The sequence below is a fragment of the Motacilla alba genome, chromosome 2, assembly GCF_015832195.1.
Source record: "Motacilla alba alba isolate MOTALB_02 chromosome 2, Motacilla_alba_V1.0_pri, whole genome shotgun sequence".
NCBI classification, from domain to species: Eukaryota; Metazoa; Chordata; class Aves; order Passeriformes; family Motacillidae; genus Motacilla; species Motacilla alba.
In genome coordinates, this window is record NC_052017.1 from 149906075 (window position 1) to 149923600 (window position 17526).

General features: G+C 50.7%; 1 protein-coding gene across 1 annotated transcript; it reads right to left on the minus strand.

Moving 5' to 3' along the window:
- Positions 1–484: 484 nt before the first annotated feature.
- On the minus strand, positions 485–6630 carry ARC (activity regulated cytoskeleton associated protein). Its single transcript, XM_038129556.1, has 3 exons — positions 3356–6630; positions 2632–2798; positions 485–2244 (listed from the first exon to the last, which is right to left on the minus strand). Exon 1 carries the CDS (start codon positions 6132–6134, stop codon positions 4920–4922), a length of 1215 nt encoding a protein of 404 aa, XP_037985484.1. The 5' UTR covers positions 6135–6630; the 3' UTR covers positions 485–2244; positions 2632–2798; positions 3356–4919.
- Between the last annotated feature and the right edge of the window lie 10896 nt (positions 6631–17526).

The following is a 17526-nucleotide window of genomic DNA, read 5'->3' on the forward strand; positions in this document are numbered from 1 at the left end:
GGAATTGAGAATGCATCAGATAACAAAGCCCCAGCTCCTGGATCTCTGCTGGGTGCAGGTGTTTATCACCCACAAAGGCTCTTTGGTTGTCAAATGGAGCTGACTGAGGTTTAATTTCTTTACCTTGTCCTATCTTGCCTCAGTTCTTCTGTGAATTTCTCAAACATGGGTGGGAATGGGATTGTCCTCATTTCAAAGATTCTTCTCTCAGCTATACCCAAAAAGACCCCTGCAGGATCCACAATCCCACAAAGGTCCACTTCTCCCAACCTCATGGGCTACATCTGACTCAGTTTTAGGGTCTGAACAACTCAGTGCATTTCATTTTTTATGTCAACCACATGCTTTTGCTGAGAAGATTTCCATAAATCAGGTAACCCCAATAACCCCAAATTTTCGTTAGATACTTGAGTCACCCATGAACCAAGGTGATACTTGAGTCACCCATGAACCAAGGAAGAAAGACCAGAAAATGAGGCAGGAAGCAATTGAAGCAGATACTTCAAAGTTTTATTGTATAAATCTACAAAAGGCTTTGCTACAATAGCAAATCGAGTGTTGCACTATTCTACTGACAGGCTCTAGTGGCTTGGTGTGATCTTGTAACTCCAACATGACACATGAGGAATAAACTGCCTGATCCAGTCAGATCCAGGGCAGGTGATGTCGGCTTACAAAGACCTTTTGGCTTCAACCCCTACAACCTGCAGCGATTCAACGTGTTTGCCTTTTGCACAAGGTTGCTTGAATTAATAATATCTCTAGTAAAAATAAAAACTCTAAAGATAGTTTCATCAGTAAATGCAAAATCGCCTAGGGAGGAAAAAAAAATGCAGTGGTTGATATCTGCTAAAGTTCCAGAGGTACAACACATCCACACTTCTCATTCACATGACTCTGCCTAGGAAAATAAACTACCAGTCCTTCCTGGAGAGGCTGGTAATAAAAACCAGGGTGCTACAAGTAAAGCTCCAATTTGCTGGGAGCAACAATTGAAATCAAATCAGTCCAGGAAATTCAGTTCTGCACACTCCAAAAAGCCAGCTGAAAATGTGAAAAAACTCAGGACTAAATGACCAAGTAGCACAGACAGGCTAATTCCCTAAAAAAAGCAGGAAAAATAAAATGCCTATTGAGGCAGTCTAGTCCCTTGGAAGAGACTGTGGAAATTAAGCACCTCAAAAATCAAACATCATTTAGACCTTAAGATGATGCCTGGGAATCTGTCTTTACATGGTTTTACGGAATTTTCCAGTCCTGGACATTTTTGCTGAGCCTTGTTGGAATGTGCCTTAGGTCCCTCTGGCTTAATTCAAATGCAACAAAACACCACAGAATTTAAGTAATGTGGATTTTTTTTGCTCAACACACACACACACTCCCCCACACTGACACCCACACCCACACCCACACACAGGACAGTTGGCTCTGGAAGAGAGAGGAACCAACTGGACCTCTTCGGCTGAGAGATGAACCAAAACTGTCTTGTCCAGCTCACTCGAGCTCTTTTTGGGCTCCCTGGGTCTGGATGGAAACAGTCACTCCAAAGCCAGCACAAGAACCCCAGTTCTTGCAGTAACTCTGGCCCATGCAGACCCAGAGAGCACCTGCTGTCTCACGAGGCTCCTTGCTGGCAAGACAGCTGGCCCAGATGTGCAGGCTCCAACAGTTCAGACAAGCATCTGGACCGTGGGATGCTTCTCCAAACTCCGGGAGCCCTTTGAGGTTTGGAACTGATACCCGCATGAGACGACTCAGGAGAGGTGAGTTACAGCATGGCCAGCGGGGAGGGTTCGTAGCCAAGGCAGGATCAGCCCCTTGGCAAAGTTAATCAGGAAAGTTTTTTTTCAGTGAGGATCATTTTCTAGTGAAGATTTCTTGAGGTGAGTCCCAGCGGCCCCAGACTGCAGAGGTGCAGAATCCTCTCCACAGACAGTCAGCACAAGCCCAGCATCCCCACTGTCTCCAAAGCCTGGACTTGGTTCTTCTGTTCTGGCCTCTCTCTCCATTCTCAGCACTTCCTTCTGTGCTTGGAGTAGCTGGACCAGCTCAGGCTTTTCTTTGTACTGCTGGAAGCAGCTTCCCAGTTTCATTCTGGCTCTCAGCACCTTGAATGTTTGCATTGCACTGCATGGGAGGCTCTTTGGTGCATGATTTGCCCTCTGTCTTCCTGCAGCACTTTCTTCTCCCCTGGGAAAGCTCTTGGACACAGAGAAGGAATCTCAGCAACAGCAGCAGGAATTGCTGGAAAAGAAAAAAAAAATGCACCAACTCTGATGAGATTTTTGAAGTGGGGAGTAAGGGGGAATTCTCAGGATTTGGGATTAAATTTTGCTGTGCCTGCAGCCTGGAGGACCCACCATGTGTTGGGGTTTTAAGGATTTGCCCATGGTCCAGCCAAGGGAAAGCCACAGTGTGCAGTCCCTGGAGCATCAATTACTGGGGCTGGCGCTTGGATTCTGACACCAAGGAGCTGAAATCCCACCTCTCTGGTGGTGCCAGGCTGCTGCAGCGCCTGGGACTGAGGTTTCAAGACCAGCACAGCTTTTTGCACTTGGGCTGTTCAATATCTCAGGTCAGGGCACTGGGGAGATTAAGGCAGACCCACAAAGTAATATGGGATGTAATTACCTGTGCCAATCTTTCCTTCAGGCGGTGGATCTGGCTGTTGGTGGCTGAGGGTCCTGAGAGCAGGTCTGAAGTTGAGGCCTTTGTTTTGCAGCTTTTTCTGTGGCTTTCCTCCCAAATGCTGCATGCTGCGAAGTGATTCCTTCTCAGAGGAGGATCTGAGTGAGTCACTGGAAGCAAGAGGAGACAAAGCTTGTAATACACGGCCAGCTCATCCTCAGCAGTGACTCCCACTCCCCCATCACTCAGCCCGGGTCATTAGTGAGAAATGATCCTTTTTCTGCATGCAGAGCTGTTGACAAACTGGGAACAAGTGAGAGGAGAGCTCCCACCATTCCTGAGACCAGCTCCCAGCAAGGATGCAGAGCAGAGCTGCAGCTCCTCTGGGCTGTGCATGGACCTGGGATGTGCTGCCTCAGCTGAGGACTCAAGCCCAGAGGTTCCCCATGAAGCACAAGGCAGGTTCTGGGGCTGGGCTAATTAAGAAGCTTCTCATTCTTTTCCCATTTAATCAGCAAGTGCAGGATACTGCCCTCTTTAGAAACTTTTCCCATTCCTGTATTTCCCTTTGGCTGTCTCTCCCTTCCCCTTTCTCCCAGCCCCAATGCTTTGTATCCCATTTCAGCTGAGTTTTTATCAGCTGAGTTTTTATCCCAGGGCAAGTTTTCTGTTGGACATTCCATGACCAGTTTAGCTCTGAGGAGGGAATGCCAGAGAGCTTCCTTACCTTCAGCCTCTTGGAAGGAGTCTCAGCAAAGGCCTTGCGAGCCACCAGTGCCACGTGTCACCACTGTGGCAGTGCCAGGAGCATCCCAGGGTCACTCCTGCTGCTGCATCCCTGCTGTTTATTTGGTCTGCTGGTGGATGCAGATGATGCCCAAGATGTGTCCAGCCTCGGGAAGCTTTGGAGAGCCAAACTTCAGGAATGTCTTTCTCCTCTCAGTCCTGTCACCAAGCACTGGCCAAAGGTGAGTGCTGAGCGTTTCCTGTCTCAACATGGAAAAAGTCACAAAGTCCAAGTCCATCTCCATCTGTGGCGAGATGTTGCAGGAATTCCTCTGTGAGCGGACAACACTCTGTCCTCTGCTGCTCCAGGACAGAGGTGCCAGGCTTTCCAGGAGCATTTGGAGTCTGTCTGTGTGAGCAGAAACTCCTTGCAGCAATGCACAGGCTAAAACTGTGCTGGGGCACACAGATCCTCTCTTCACTTCTTTTGGCTTTTACATGGCAAAAGCTCCTGTTGTCTCCACACATCAGCATGGACTCAATTTGCTGCTCTGGGGATATTTTGCTCTGAATTTAGGGTGTGTTTGTTTGTTTCATTCAAATCCTTAAAATAAATCCTTATTTATTTCCTTTCCCTCCCCCCCCCAGTCTCTCTCAAAAGAGCTCTGGTGTCTCCTCTCTCTACCTTGAACACCCTCTCTTCTCTGAAAGGAAGGAGACTGCTCTTTCAATAAATGAGCTCAAAATTTAATTAGAAGATCTGTTTCCTGCTGAATGCACAGGATAATGTGCAGAGAAAGGATGAAATCTGCCTCTGCACTGCAGTGGCCTTGAAACTAGAGTGAGCAGAAACTCAAGACAAGGAGTAAACCAGTAAGAGCCTCTTAAGAGGAAACACATTAAAGCAGGTATTAGGTGCAGTGAAATGAAAACCACAGAAAATAATCCAGATTCTTAAAGCTTTCAGTTCCTGAAATAATAGGATTTTTTTCCCTCTTAAACCAAAAAATAATTTAAAAAATTACTTTAATCCTTTGGAGCAAGTAAGAGCAGGAGATCACCAAGTGAACAGAAACCCAGAGGTTAATCAAAAACAGGCAAGGGTCAAAAAGAAAGCTGTCTCCTCAGGACAGGGCCACCCTCTTGGAGGAGGGAGGAGAGAAGGAAAAGGAGAGATCCAGTTGGGTAGGAACCCTCCACCAACTGCTGCACTCGTATGAAGTCCTTGAGAGCTGCCAGTGCCGAGCAGCCGCTTCACAAGTTGGGAATTGTCTCTAGTTTCTTGTCAGGGAATTCTCATAAAATTGGCTGTTCCCCGCAGTGGTGCCAGCAGGGTCCCCAGCACCACAGCATGGCACGGCCTGGGTGAGGGGGGCAGCCCCATCCTGGGGTGCCTCTCCCCCACCACCTCCCTCCCCCCAGGAGCAAAGCCAATCCCTCTGCTCTGGGCTGTTGGACTGAGCACTCCTCAGGTCTCGTCTCAGCCAGAACTTCCCTCCAAGGAGAAGCTTCCTAAATAAGCCCCCTTCTCCCTTCCACGGAACCCAGACCCCCTTGAGGGGAGCTCATATGACAGTGGCTGGGGGGCTGGGGGGCTCTGGTTGAGTCCCATTGCTCGGCACGGGACTGGCGGTGGTTGAGGGGGGCACAGTCTCCACGGAGTCTCCCGGCTGAACCTCAGGGGTCCTCTGTGGACTGGGCTCCTCAGAGTGCTCCATGTTACCTTGGGCTTCCTTCCCCCTCTGGATCAGCTGCTCTAAGGTCTTGGGCAGGGGGTAGCTCAGGAAACGTTTCAGTTTGGGCTGGAGGGTGCCTACCACGTACTGGATGATCTCCTCCTCATCTGCATCCACATAGAGGGTCTGGTACAGGTCTCTCTTGCGCCAGAGGAACTGATCCAGGGGCTCCCCCTCTTTCTGGGGCAAATCCAGCTCCCTTTTGATCGCATCCCTAGTCAGAGTTCCCTCGCTGTACTGCAGGAACTCCTTCTTGAACTCGACCCAGTTTTTGACGGAGTCCTGCTTGTACTCCCACCACTTTTTAGCTGGGCCGTTCATGTGGTTTTGGATCTGAGACAGCCAATACTCCTCTGTTCCACCCACCTGCTTTAAGTATTCCTCCAAGTGGCTCAAGAACTCCCGGGGATCCTCAAACACCTGGGTCTCCACCGGGGAGGCTGGAGCGTCCTCCGACACGGAGACCCACTGGTAGGAATCATGGCCCTGGGGGATGCTAGGCACCTCCCCGGGAGGAGGGGTCAGGGCATACATCTGGCTCATGTCCAGGGCATAATCATAAATCTCCCCCTCACTCGGCCTTATCTCTGGGCCTCCCACCCCCACGGACACCGTCTGCTTGCCCTGCTCTCCAGGGCAGTATTTGCCTCCCATGGACTCCAGGCGGTCAGCCCACTTTTCCAGGCGGAAAAAGACCTCCTTCCAAACATTCATCTCCCTCTTGACCCACCTCTCCAGGTGGGCAATGGTCTCCTGGCACCTGGCCAGGCAGGCCTTGATGGACTTCTTCCATCTCTGGTTTTCAGTTGGGACATGGTCCTCTAAGTTGTTCTCCAACTTCCCCACGGATTTCTGCAATCCCTTCAGCTCCCGCTCCACTTGCTTGGAGACCTCTGTCAGGAGGTGCCTGTGGGTCCTCCGGACATGCTCCAGCATTTCTGCCCTGCACTTCCCTATCTGCAGGATCACATTGGGCTTGTTGGCAACTCCACGGTGCCCCTGGAAGGAGTGGACGCCCGCGCTGGTGACATTGTCCAGCTGCATGGCTCCGACCGTGCGAGTGGCAAAACGCGGGAAGAACTGGGTTATAAGCCCCTGGCACTAAAGCTGGATCCCAAAAACCCCCACCACAACACTTCCTGAGAGACACACAGAGACTTCTAAACCCCCCTCCAAGGACTTTTGGACACAAACACAACCCAATCAGATATCACCGCAGAGCGAGCTGGTTGGTCCACGTGGATCCCAGAGAGAGTTGTAGGCAAATTTCTCCCGGTGCCAAGCTGGAAACGCCGGTCTCACGTGTTCAGGGGTGTCCCAGAGAGAACCAGGATCCTCCAGGAACAGAGAGAGGAGTTGGATAGGATGTCCAATCCCGCTGGGAATCTGGAACGCCGCAAAGTCCCCGCCGGAGAAAAATCACAGAGATGCACAAAGAAGCTGGAAGCTGCAGCAAAAATCCGGGTGATTTCTCCTCGGGCAAACTAGGTGAGTCAAAAACCGCTTTCACTGGAGATGCAAAGAGCTGCTTCTCCTCCCTGTCTGAACTGCCACTAGTCCAGGCTCCTCCATCTACTTATACTCCGCGCAGCTCAACATGTGGGTGGTGCCCAGCCTCCTCTCGCACTCTCAGCGCAGCGTTCATTGGAGGAAAAGCGAGGCCGGTGTCTGTGGCAACCCAGATTTTGGCAGCCTCCCCTCGCTTGCCACCCCCTCGCTCACGCCCCCAGACTCGACGCGAGAAGCACTTGAAAGGTGCTGGAGACAGTTGGAGAGATGGATGAGTAATCGCACCTTCCGCCTCTCGGAGCGCAGGAAAAACACTTATTCCTTCCACAACTCTTTACTCAGCACGGTCATCATTAACATGCGTCCCCTGGCAGGGCTCAGGGAGGGCGGGATGAGGAGGAATCCGGTGTGTCAGACGCCCACGGGCCCCCCGCACACCCCCTGCGTTCACACACACACACACGGGGTGAGCTCACTCCTCATGCAAATGCCTGGGAATGGTGGTAAATCAGCAGCGGGGAGGGAAAAAAAAGAAAAGGGAGAGAAGAGAAAGGAAAAGCAAAGAGGAGGGGGGAAGCAGAGGGGGAAACACTCAAAGGAGCCACTTCAGCGCAAATTGGAGCGCTCTGGACTTTCTCAGGCTTTGGTAGGTGGGAGTCATCCCCGCGGCTTAATTGCACCAGACCAACCACTATCTTGGGAATATTGGGTGAGGGAGGGGGACGACATCCTGGTTTTTTACACCGAATTAAATCCGCCCATCAAAAGCCTGTTCTGTACTTAGCTTTGAATCAGATGGTTAATCAGTGAGCCAGCCCACCAGCGCAGATGAAGCTACATTTGTTCTTCGCTTTTGACAAGGCAGGAAAAGCCAACCATAAAAGGAGTCTCCGGGTCTTACATAAGCCAGAGATAAAGGATTCCCTAATCCAAGAGAGTTTCCCCGCCGGAACACCCTCGGAGAGGTGCTGAGGACAACTGGGCCTTCTCATCCCTTCCCAGTGTCAGTGGCCGGAGGCAGTGGGATGCTGATCCATCAGGATAATCTAAAAAGGGATTTTGAGCCTGTTGGCAACAGGGTGGTGGTGGGGGGGGTGCCCTGCCTGTGCTCAGGATGGTGGGCAGGGTGCCAGCAAGGCTTAGGGTGGGTCCTCACTCCCAAAGCTCCTGGCTTGGTGGTTCCTGGTGGGAATTCAGCCATCCCAGAGGAGCAAAAAGAGGAGGAGGCAGAGGGTGTTTCAGTGAAGTCCTGCTGGCAGGAGGTCCCGTGAGCCCAGGTTAAAGCAGAATCACAAACTGGTGGTGGTTAAATTGAAAGGTGTGAGGGGCAGGGGTCAGGACTCCCTTTTTTTGCCTCAAATCTATATGTGGTGCAGGAGAGCCTGTTGCCAGGCTCTGTGTCTATTCCCAGGCAGGTGATGGTTCTCAGGGAACAAGAGAGTTACTTAGGGCAGCAGCAGCTGACCTAGAAGGGCTGCACGGTTTGGTCGAAGGGAGGGAAGGAGAAGACAAGCACAGTGAGTGGGGAAGAGGACAAAACCCTGAGGGCGTAACACAGAATTCCTAATCCTGCAGCCCCTCCCAGTACCACTTCTTCTGACTGCCCTCTGCTTTGCTTACTTCTCCAATTTCACCCAGTTTTCCTAAGCACAAGATTTTGGGGCAGCTGTGTTGGTGTTCAGGAAAAGTCAAATGTCAGTCACCTGAGGGGTTGGGACAGATCTGGAGCCTTTTATGCTGTGGTCTCAGCACCCCAAAGTCTTCCTCAAACCTGCTCTCCCAGGAAGAGATAACATGGACTGGACTGGGAGAGACTCTGCAACCTTTGTACCTCTGGATTGATGGAAAGATATTCCCCAGAGAGCTTTTCACCTAGGAACCCCAGAAATGTCCCATAGGATGGGGACAAAATAAAGTGGCATTAACTCTGCAAAATGACCTGGATTCAGCCTCTCCTTGTCCCATCAAATGCCAGAGCCTGGGCTCCTAAACCTGCTCCAAGAAATGAGTCCCTTTCCAAGCCCTGCTGCCTCTCTGCTCCTGGATCTGAACAGCCTCGTTTGACACTCAGTGCAGGATCTCAGGATTATTAAGGATGAAGGGGACTCAGGAGGTTTCTAGCTCAACCTCCTACTCCAAGCTGAGTCAGCTGCTGGGTCAGCTGAGCTGGTTTCAGGCACTGAAAACCCCAGGGATGGCGGTTGCTTGGAGGGAAAACCTTTTTCCTTGTACCCAAACTGAGTGTCCTGCTGGAATTTGGACCTGCTGCCCCTTGTCCTCTCACCAGCCACCAGAAGACCCTGGTTCTGTCTCCTTCACAACCCCCCACAGGGACAGGACACTGCTGTTGGGTCACCCAAATCCATCATTTCTCCAGTGTCTAATCCCACACCAGGCACCAGCTCTGACCATCCCAATGGCCTGAACTCATTCCCTGTGATCAGTGTCGTGTATTAAGAGATCCAAACCCAACTGCAGCAGCTAAATATGATCTAAAATGCTCTGACTGGAGGGGGATAATCACTTCCATGATCTGGCTGTATTTATGCTCCCACAATCCAGGCTAATTATTTTGCTACCAGGACACACTGCTGTATCATCCTCATCCTGCTGAGCACTCCCAGGTCCAGTTCTTCCAGTCTGTTGCTCCCAGGGACTCTTTTCCCCCCAGAAATTCCAGAATTAGCCCTTGCTGAACATCCCCACGTTTCTCTTGGCTCTTCCCTCCAGCTTTTCCAGGTCTCTGGGTTAATCTCATTCAGCCTCCTTTCACGGAGCTCTCCCCCTAATCACTCTCCTCCTAATTCTGTGGAGGTGGTGGGGGAGGTGGGAGAAGCGAGGACGAATGGGGGTTTTCCTTCTGGACCTGCTGGGGAACGAGTTGCTGATTAAGACGTGTGTGATAAGCATTTTCTTTGTATTTCTAATTAAAGTGAGGTGCGTGGGAAGAGGAGGAGGAGAGAGGGGAGCCGGAAGCCAAGGGAGGAGAGAGATGTGGAGCGAGGTGATGGAGAGAGGCAATTTGAGGCAGACAGGCAGATTCCGGGCACAGAGGAGCAGACAGGCATGGAAGGACAGGATCCACGGATTGGGACAGGATGGGGAGGAGGCAGAAGTCTTCAGGGTGGCCACAGGGCATCCAAGATAAGAGAGGGGCAAGAAGAGCAGGAAGGAAAGTGGGCAGTGAGGATGAGGGCGAGCAGTTTGCTCCAAAAGAGCTCAGCTGAAGCAAGGGAAGGAGAGAAAAATAGCAAAAAGCCACATCTCATAACTCAGCAGGGATGGTGTCAACGTGGGTTGCCTCCCTAGAGCTTCCTGGAGAGTTTTAAAGCACTGTAGGTTAGGATCAGATCCAAAAAAAAAAATGAGGAGAGAGAATGGGGAAAGCCAACAGACCAATTAAAGGCAGCAAAAGGAGCATGTGGCAGTGAGCAGCAACTGAGTCTTCCCCTGAGGAGAGCGAGACCAGAATAAAGGGACACTGAGTCACTGGCACCTTCCCTGGTGCTGTCACAGTCCGCTGAGGACACGATGCACCCAGAGCCTGGTGGCATTCACCCCTTGGCATCAGTTCAGGCTGTGGGCTCTCTCTGCCTTAGAGCAAATGTGTTTGGTTTGGGGTTTTTTTGGGGGGGTTGACAGGCCTTTGCCACCTCATCTGGATGAGTGTTCTGCTCAGAGGCTCCTTATGGCAGGAGATGTCACTCCTTGGAGACCCTGAGCTGTGAGCCAGATGAACCTGGTGGGTGAGTGAGTGAGAAGGGAGAGATCCCGAGGGAAACTTGGGGAAGTTTCTGGTGCAGCTGATTTTGTGCTGCACACGCTCTGAGGAGCTCTGGTGGATGCTGAAGTGCCCTCCTGTGCTGCCGGGGTCCCTCCCCAGTTGTGCACTGAGATGTTCATTGTGTTCCTCCTCAGAATCACTGTCTGGAGGACCCTTTCCTTCACCCAGGACTCTTTGAAGCACCTGAAATTAGAAGCCTGAAGCCATGTGGGCAATTCATCCCATATTCTTGCAGGAACTAATATCTTCTAGTGGTGAGCAAGGGATTTGCTGCATTATCCTATATTCCCTGTGCTAGAATTTTCCCTTTCCCTTCCATAATTGCTTCCTCTTTCTAGAAGAAAAAAGAAGAAAACAAGAAACCACATTTTCCCCCCATCTGCCTCCACATCCTTTCAACCCCTATTAATTCTCCTACAGCTCACCAGACAAAGCTGCCCAGTTATTTGTTTGGTAGCAAAACCCTCGGAAGGAAATAAAATTAAGAAGAAGCCAAGGTGTTGGGCTTTTAAACTCGCAAGGAATGAAAGAGGGAAAAGAATAGCACATCTAATTTGCACCATACGTTTCTATTCATCCATCTCCAGCCCTGGAACACTTTATTGCACTGGAGCTGGCACTCACAACGCAGAGTTTTGCTTTTTCAACATGGCTCACACGTCAGTAGGTCCTTTGTTCCCAGACACCCATTGTCCCCCAGGCCCACGGCACTTACAGGGAGGGTGTGGAAGCATTTGGGAACCTGAGGGCATCCTGCTATCAATATTATCCCATAATGAAGATTGTTATTAGTGCCCCTCCTTCTGGTGCAGAATTCTCTCTGTATTCCTTTTCATCTGGAAAGCCCTACTTTGAGAGGAAGATAAAGTGCTTTGTTTTCCAACTAAAAATATCTCCTGTGTTTTGTAATTCTCCCCTCTTCTTATTTAATGAGATGTTTGTTATTTTGGTTTCTTTGCTGGGCAGAGGAAATGTTAATGAGTCTCTTCTTGTGCTGCTTTTTGCCTCCTCAAGCCTGCCTGAGGCTAAAGCAAGGAAGTCAAAGGAGGTATCAGCATTTTTCACATTCTGGCATTGGCTGTTATGACCCTCCCGAGGTCAACACAAATAGAAAGACATCTCCAAATGAACTTCATTTTCCTCCCCTGCACAGCCCTGGCGAGCTGGAAAAACACATTTGTCGCCGTGTCAAAGGGCCTGGTTCACAACTGGTTTGTGACATTTCTTCTGCCACGTTTTACAGCTGAGTTTGGCCCACTTTGGGCCTCACACTTGACTCCTCGCCCACCTGCCCTGCTTCAGGCTGTCCCTCTAAATGCTCCAGTAAAAGTTTCTGATTTTAATGTGTTTTTTTTTTTTTTTTTTTTTTTTTTTTACTCCTCCTCAGCAGCAAACACTGCAAATCACAGGTCTGCTAAAAAAAGCGAGAGCAGTGGAGTGGTTGTGAGGGGCAGACCTGGCTCCTCTGCTGGTGTGGCTCAGCTGACAGAGTCCCACCAGGCCAGGAGAGCTCTGCTCCTCATCCTCTGCATCATCCCACGGAGATCTACTGATCATTTGTGGCCCATGGAGCCAGTCCCTTCCTCCCACGCAGCCCATTTCAGTCTGGTCTTCACACTGACACCCCCAAGGCTGTGTGAGAGGAGTGGTGGTGGTGCTGTGTGGGGTTTCGTGCCCTGGATTGGGGTGACCCCGAAAGATGGAAAAGTCTCTCCTCCAACCCGTGCCTTCGAAGAAAGACTCAGTAGTCCTCTGTTGTCCGGTCTCAAGGTTGTTTATTGTTGGTTATCTAAAAGATTCTCTTCCTGAACTGCTGTGGCCCGTTCAGCAGGTCAGACAAAGGCACACTGCCCTCCCAGGGGGCTGGTGCCATCTTTTATATCATATATTACGTATTACATGTTTATACTTTTTCCCCAATGCCTACTATCTGTATTGAATGGTGACTTTCTACTCTAAACCAATCTGTGAGTGCCAACATCACCAAAGACATGGAGGTTAGGAAGGAGAAAGAAGGAGGACAGGGCACACCCAAATCCTTCCATCTTAGAACTCCTGACCCCCATGTACAAAACTTGGACCCCTGCATACAAGGCTTAAAACCCCCCTGTACAGCACTCAAAAATCCTTCCTTTCACTTTGTGATTATCTCTACTATACTACTTAACTTGTGTGTGTGGCTTGTAATTCTTCATACAGAGTTAGTAATTTGCTCCATGGGCTAAGATCAAAACCCCACGTGTGTCTTTGGCTGCATGCCAGGGTCTCAGAGCCCCCTGCCAGTGGCTCTGGCCATCCAGGGCACCCAGAGGGATGTCCTGGGTTCCCACAGTGGTGGAGGAGCACTGGGATGTCACAGCCATGTGGGGATAATGGGGCATGGTCCTTGCTGGTGGCATCAAATCCTACCCTTGATGATGATTCCCCTGGTCACCAAGGGAAGCTGTGCAGCCACAGGTTTTTGGCTGTACCAGCTGCTCAGGTGATGAGGAGTGAGGGGCTCAGGCTGCTCCAGACCTTTCCTGCTCCTGCTCATCCTGCTGTTCCCGTGGGTGAATCTGTGTTAAGCATCTCTTTCACTTTGCTCAGCACCTACATGGATTTTTCCCTCCTGGACTAGAGCACGTGGGAAGGACTTTAGGGGTGGTGGGAGCCTTGTTTTTCATCAGTGAAGTCAGACTGGCTCATGGGAAGATTTCCATCTTCAGACTCCCTGCTATGGGCTGCGGGGAGGATGGAGGAATGGGATTGTCCTGTGGCCATAAGAGAAAATCCTGCCTTGAGGTGGTGAACAGCCAGAGCTGATTCCATGGAGAATCCACCACAGCCCCTCTTCCGCATCAAATTACAGAGTCCTACCTCTCCTGTGAGTGGCAGCACCTCTGCTTCCATGAGGGAATACACCTGAGGAAGCTTAGGAATGCTCAGGGAAAGCTTTGCACCTGGCATTGCAGGCATCCTCCAAGGTATCATCCAAACATTTTCCTCCCTGCCTGAACCACTGCCTGGCTGAATGGATGGATGGTTTTTCTCTCTCCAGGAACACCTAAGCCCTCACCCCCTAAATGTTTTATTTTCCCTCATTCAGGCTGAAATCCCAAAGCATTTCCAAACCTGTCCCGGATTTGGCCACAGAGGTGTCTTAGGACAACACCTCAGACAGCTTTAAAGCCATGTTCTGCCTAATTTGGCACCAGGGTTTCAACCCAAGCATCCTCAGTGATGGGACATTCCTAAAAGTAAAGAGAAAACCTCAGTGCTTCATTATAACTCATTTTGTGGGCACGGTTCATACCTATCTCTGAACAGGGATGTGTGTCTGTCTGTCTGCATTGGGGCATTCCAAGGGACACCAAGGGGACATGGAGCCTTTCCATGATCACAGCAGGACACGAGGCTGCTGTTCCCAGCCCAACCTGTGTTCCCAGAGCTCCATCAGCTCCCTGCTCTCACAGCCATCACCACCCTGAAGACACAAACTAGGCCGCTGCTCTCCTCTTTTTAGCAGTTTTATCACCAAGTTGTGACTCAATTTACCTTTTTTTCCACCTTTCCGTATTGCCTCTCCTTTTTCCAAGCTGTTTCCCCTATTTTTGTCCCCACCAAGCATCGCTGTTAACAAAAGATTCCCTCTAAGCATCCTCGCTAATCTCGCCTATCCACAGGGAGCCACAGCTGGAGTCAGTGCAGAAATTGTCCCCTTGTCCCAAGAAAACAACAGAGCACCTGCCTCGTGTGGCAAAGAGGCTCCTGCATCGCTGAGAACAGCAGGGGTGATGCCAGGTCACTTCTGGAATAAAGGGAGCCTCATTCAGCACATCCTCATCCCAGCCCAATTTCCTACCAGCATTCCCATTTCCTTTATTTAAGTACCTGTAAATGAGAGATGGGTAATTAGGGCCAGCAGGGAAGCTTGAGGGAAACAGAATAACGTGAGGAGCAAGCAGCAGACTGTGCTAATTTCTTCCTTCCAAATCTAGGAGGCCCCAGACGTCACTAAAAGCTTTATTAAAACAGGGGTGGGAGGAGCTGGGGAGTGAGTTGCTCTGGAAAGATTTTCAGGAGTGCCTTGCTCCAAAAACCCCTCATGACTCCTGAGCACATCACTTCCCCAGCACTGAACACAACTCCTTGGTGGTCTCAGGCCGGAGATCACAGAATCCTAGAAAAGTTCGGGTTGGAAAGGACCTTTGAAGGACATCAAGCTCCCACCCCTTTTCCATGGGCACATTCCATTAGTCCTGGCTGCTCCAAGCCCCATCCAACCTGGCCTTGAACTTTTCCAGGGACGGGATATCCACAGGATAAGAAGCATAAACTTGGGACAGGAGTGATCCTGACACTAATCTGTTCCTTGTCCCCACAAGATCACAGGAATTTATTCCATCTCCCTTCTCCTCAGGTTGTCTTTCAAGAGGGCTGACCATATCTAGAAAAAAAAAAAGCTGCTGATGGAAATTTTTGTCCTCATAGATCTGATGAATCTTAGCAAGACCAAAAGGGGAAGGAATAAAGAAAAGGATGGGGGGAAGGGAGAAAAAAAAAAAAAAAAGGAAAAAATAGGAAAAAATAAATAAAAGAAAAATCTAACAGTACAGTGACAGCCAGAGTTACTTGAGCCTGATTTTAATGACAGATCCCTAAGGATTGCAGAATTTTTTGTTCGTGCCCCTCAGACATGACGTGGGCCGGGATGATCCCGCTGTAGGGCAGTCGGGATGGGATGGGCAGCACTCCCCTGTTGCTGTGCTCCTGCTCCCAGCCTGGCGGATGCTGGGGAGGCGGTGGCAGCTCGCTCCCAGCACAATGGGATCGAGCTCTCCATGGATCCCCCCGCAGGAATGCTGCGACAGAGAAAGGGAAGGATTTTGGGGGAGGGGGATGCAGGGTCATTCGTCCAGCCCTGCCAACCCTTGCCTGCCCATCGCTGCCCTCTGTCCCCTCTCACACAGAGCGCTGACCTTCCCGGAGGAGCCTCAGCCCCCGCTCCAGGGGGAGGATGCGCTATCCTGGATTTCTCACCCCGCTCCCCCGTTTTTGGTTTTTTTGGTTTTTTTTTTTTTTTGTTTTCCAGCAGCCAGGTTTGGCTGCGGGGAGGGAGGGGAGGGCGAGGCGAAGCGGCAGCTCCGCGCTAATGGGTTCCTTGAGGAGAAGCCGAGGGTAGAGCATCCATCCCTGCAGGTACCTGGAGAGCCATGAGCCATCCTGGGATGAGACACCGGGGGTGGGCGGGAGTGCGGGGGAGGAAGGGGGAGTGGGAGAGGGGCAGACAAAAGGGATGAGTAGTGTGTGTGTGTGTTTGTGTGCCGGGGGATCTGCCGCACGCTCCTGCCTTTCTTCCACCTGCCTGCCAACAGGGAAGGGAGGCAGATGCCGGGTGAGCTTTCCAGGGGGTGAAAATGAGCCACGGCAGCACCCCCAAGGCATTGCTAAAATAGAGATGCTGTGGGCATGGCTCCCCAAATGTGGTGCCTACTCTGGGGGGGTTAGAGACAGGTTTTCTCCTCTTTTGGGGATGCATCACGGAGGGGGAGAGAGCCCCTGCAGTGCTGCTTTGCTCAGAGCCAGGAAGGCTCTCTGAAGGGATCATGAAATCCTAGAGTCTTAGGATTTGGGTTGGAATGGACATAAAAATAATCCCATTCCAACCCCCCTGCCATGGGCAGGGACAAATTGCTCTAGACCAGGCTGCTCAGAACAATGTTTGGGGAGTTTGTTACAGAGGGGGAAACCCTAAGATTTGGAGTTTTATGGCCTCCACAATGCACACAGGCAGATCCTTCCTTTCCATCCACTGCTGGACCTCCAAAATCCTTCAACTCCCTCCCCAAGTTTTGTGAGGGTGACACAATCTCAGCAGGGTACCCCCAGGTTTGTGTCAGTGGTCACGCAGGAAGTGTACTGAACATGAAATCTCTACCCTAAGCTTGAGTTTAAGTGGGGATGAGGAGGTGGAGGTTGTATTAAGATTGTGTTTGTCACTTACATAGAATCATTGTTACTGTTGGAAAATACTTCTAAGGTCACTGGCACAGGGTGTCCAGAGAAGCTGTGGCTGCCCCACCCCTGGAAGTGTCCAAGGCCAGGCTGGATGGGTCCTGGAGCACCCTGGGATAGTGGAAGGTGTCCCTGCCCATGGCAGGGGGTGGAATTGGATGAGCTTTGAGGTCCCTTCCAACCCAAACCATTCCATGATCATCAATGATCAAATTCAATGATCAAATTCAATGATCACCAAGTCCAGCTATGAACCCAGCACCACCACTGTGTTCACCACTAAACCATGTCCTCAAACCATTAAAAACGAGTCTGGTTTTGTCCAAAATAGACATAGGGTAGGGTTCACTTCCTAGGAATTTTGGGAAACCATGTTCAGAGCACGTCTGTTTTAACTGGGACACGAATTGTGATTTCTTCACAGCTGAAGAGTTCTGACCCCCACATCAGCAACTACCCAACCTCTGCAAGAGCTTTGCACTTTGGATGGTAATAAAACATCCATCAGGCCAGAACAAGGTATCAACCTGATTGTCTTAAATCTCAGAATACACACCCCAGGCTATGCATCCCAGATGTCACAGGAAAGCCAACACCAGAGAATTGTTTTGGTGGGAGGACACCTCTAAGATCATGAAGCCCAACCATTAAACCAGCCCTGCCAATGTCCTCAAGTGCCACATCTACACATCTGTTAAATCTCTCCAGGGGTGGGGACTCCATGACTGCCACAGGCAGCCTCCAACATCCATCCCTGACTGTGCACATCTGGTCACAAAGAACACACAGAGATCCCACAGGAGTGACCAGGCCTTGCTCTGACCCAGAAATGTTCATCTAAGTCACATAGGTCCGGACCAAGAAGAGACCTGAACTCACCACACCCAGGCTGAGCACCCCTAAGGGCACCTTATTTCCTTTCTCAGCCCCAAAACCAGAGGGTTTCCCCTCAGGCTGTTGGGTGTGGATGAATTTGGGGTTTGCATTGAAGTCTTGTGGGTGTGAATGAATTTGTGGTTTGCATTGAAGTCTTGTGGCTTTAGGGGAGACCCCTGTGGGTCAAAAAGCAATTATCCAAGAGTTTCCAGGTAGGGTCCCGCCTGATCTCTGAAAGGACACCTCCCCCTCCTCCTTAATTTGGGCACT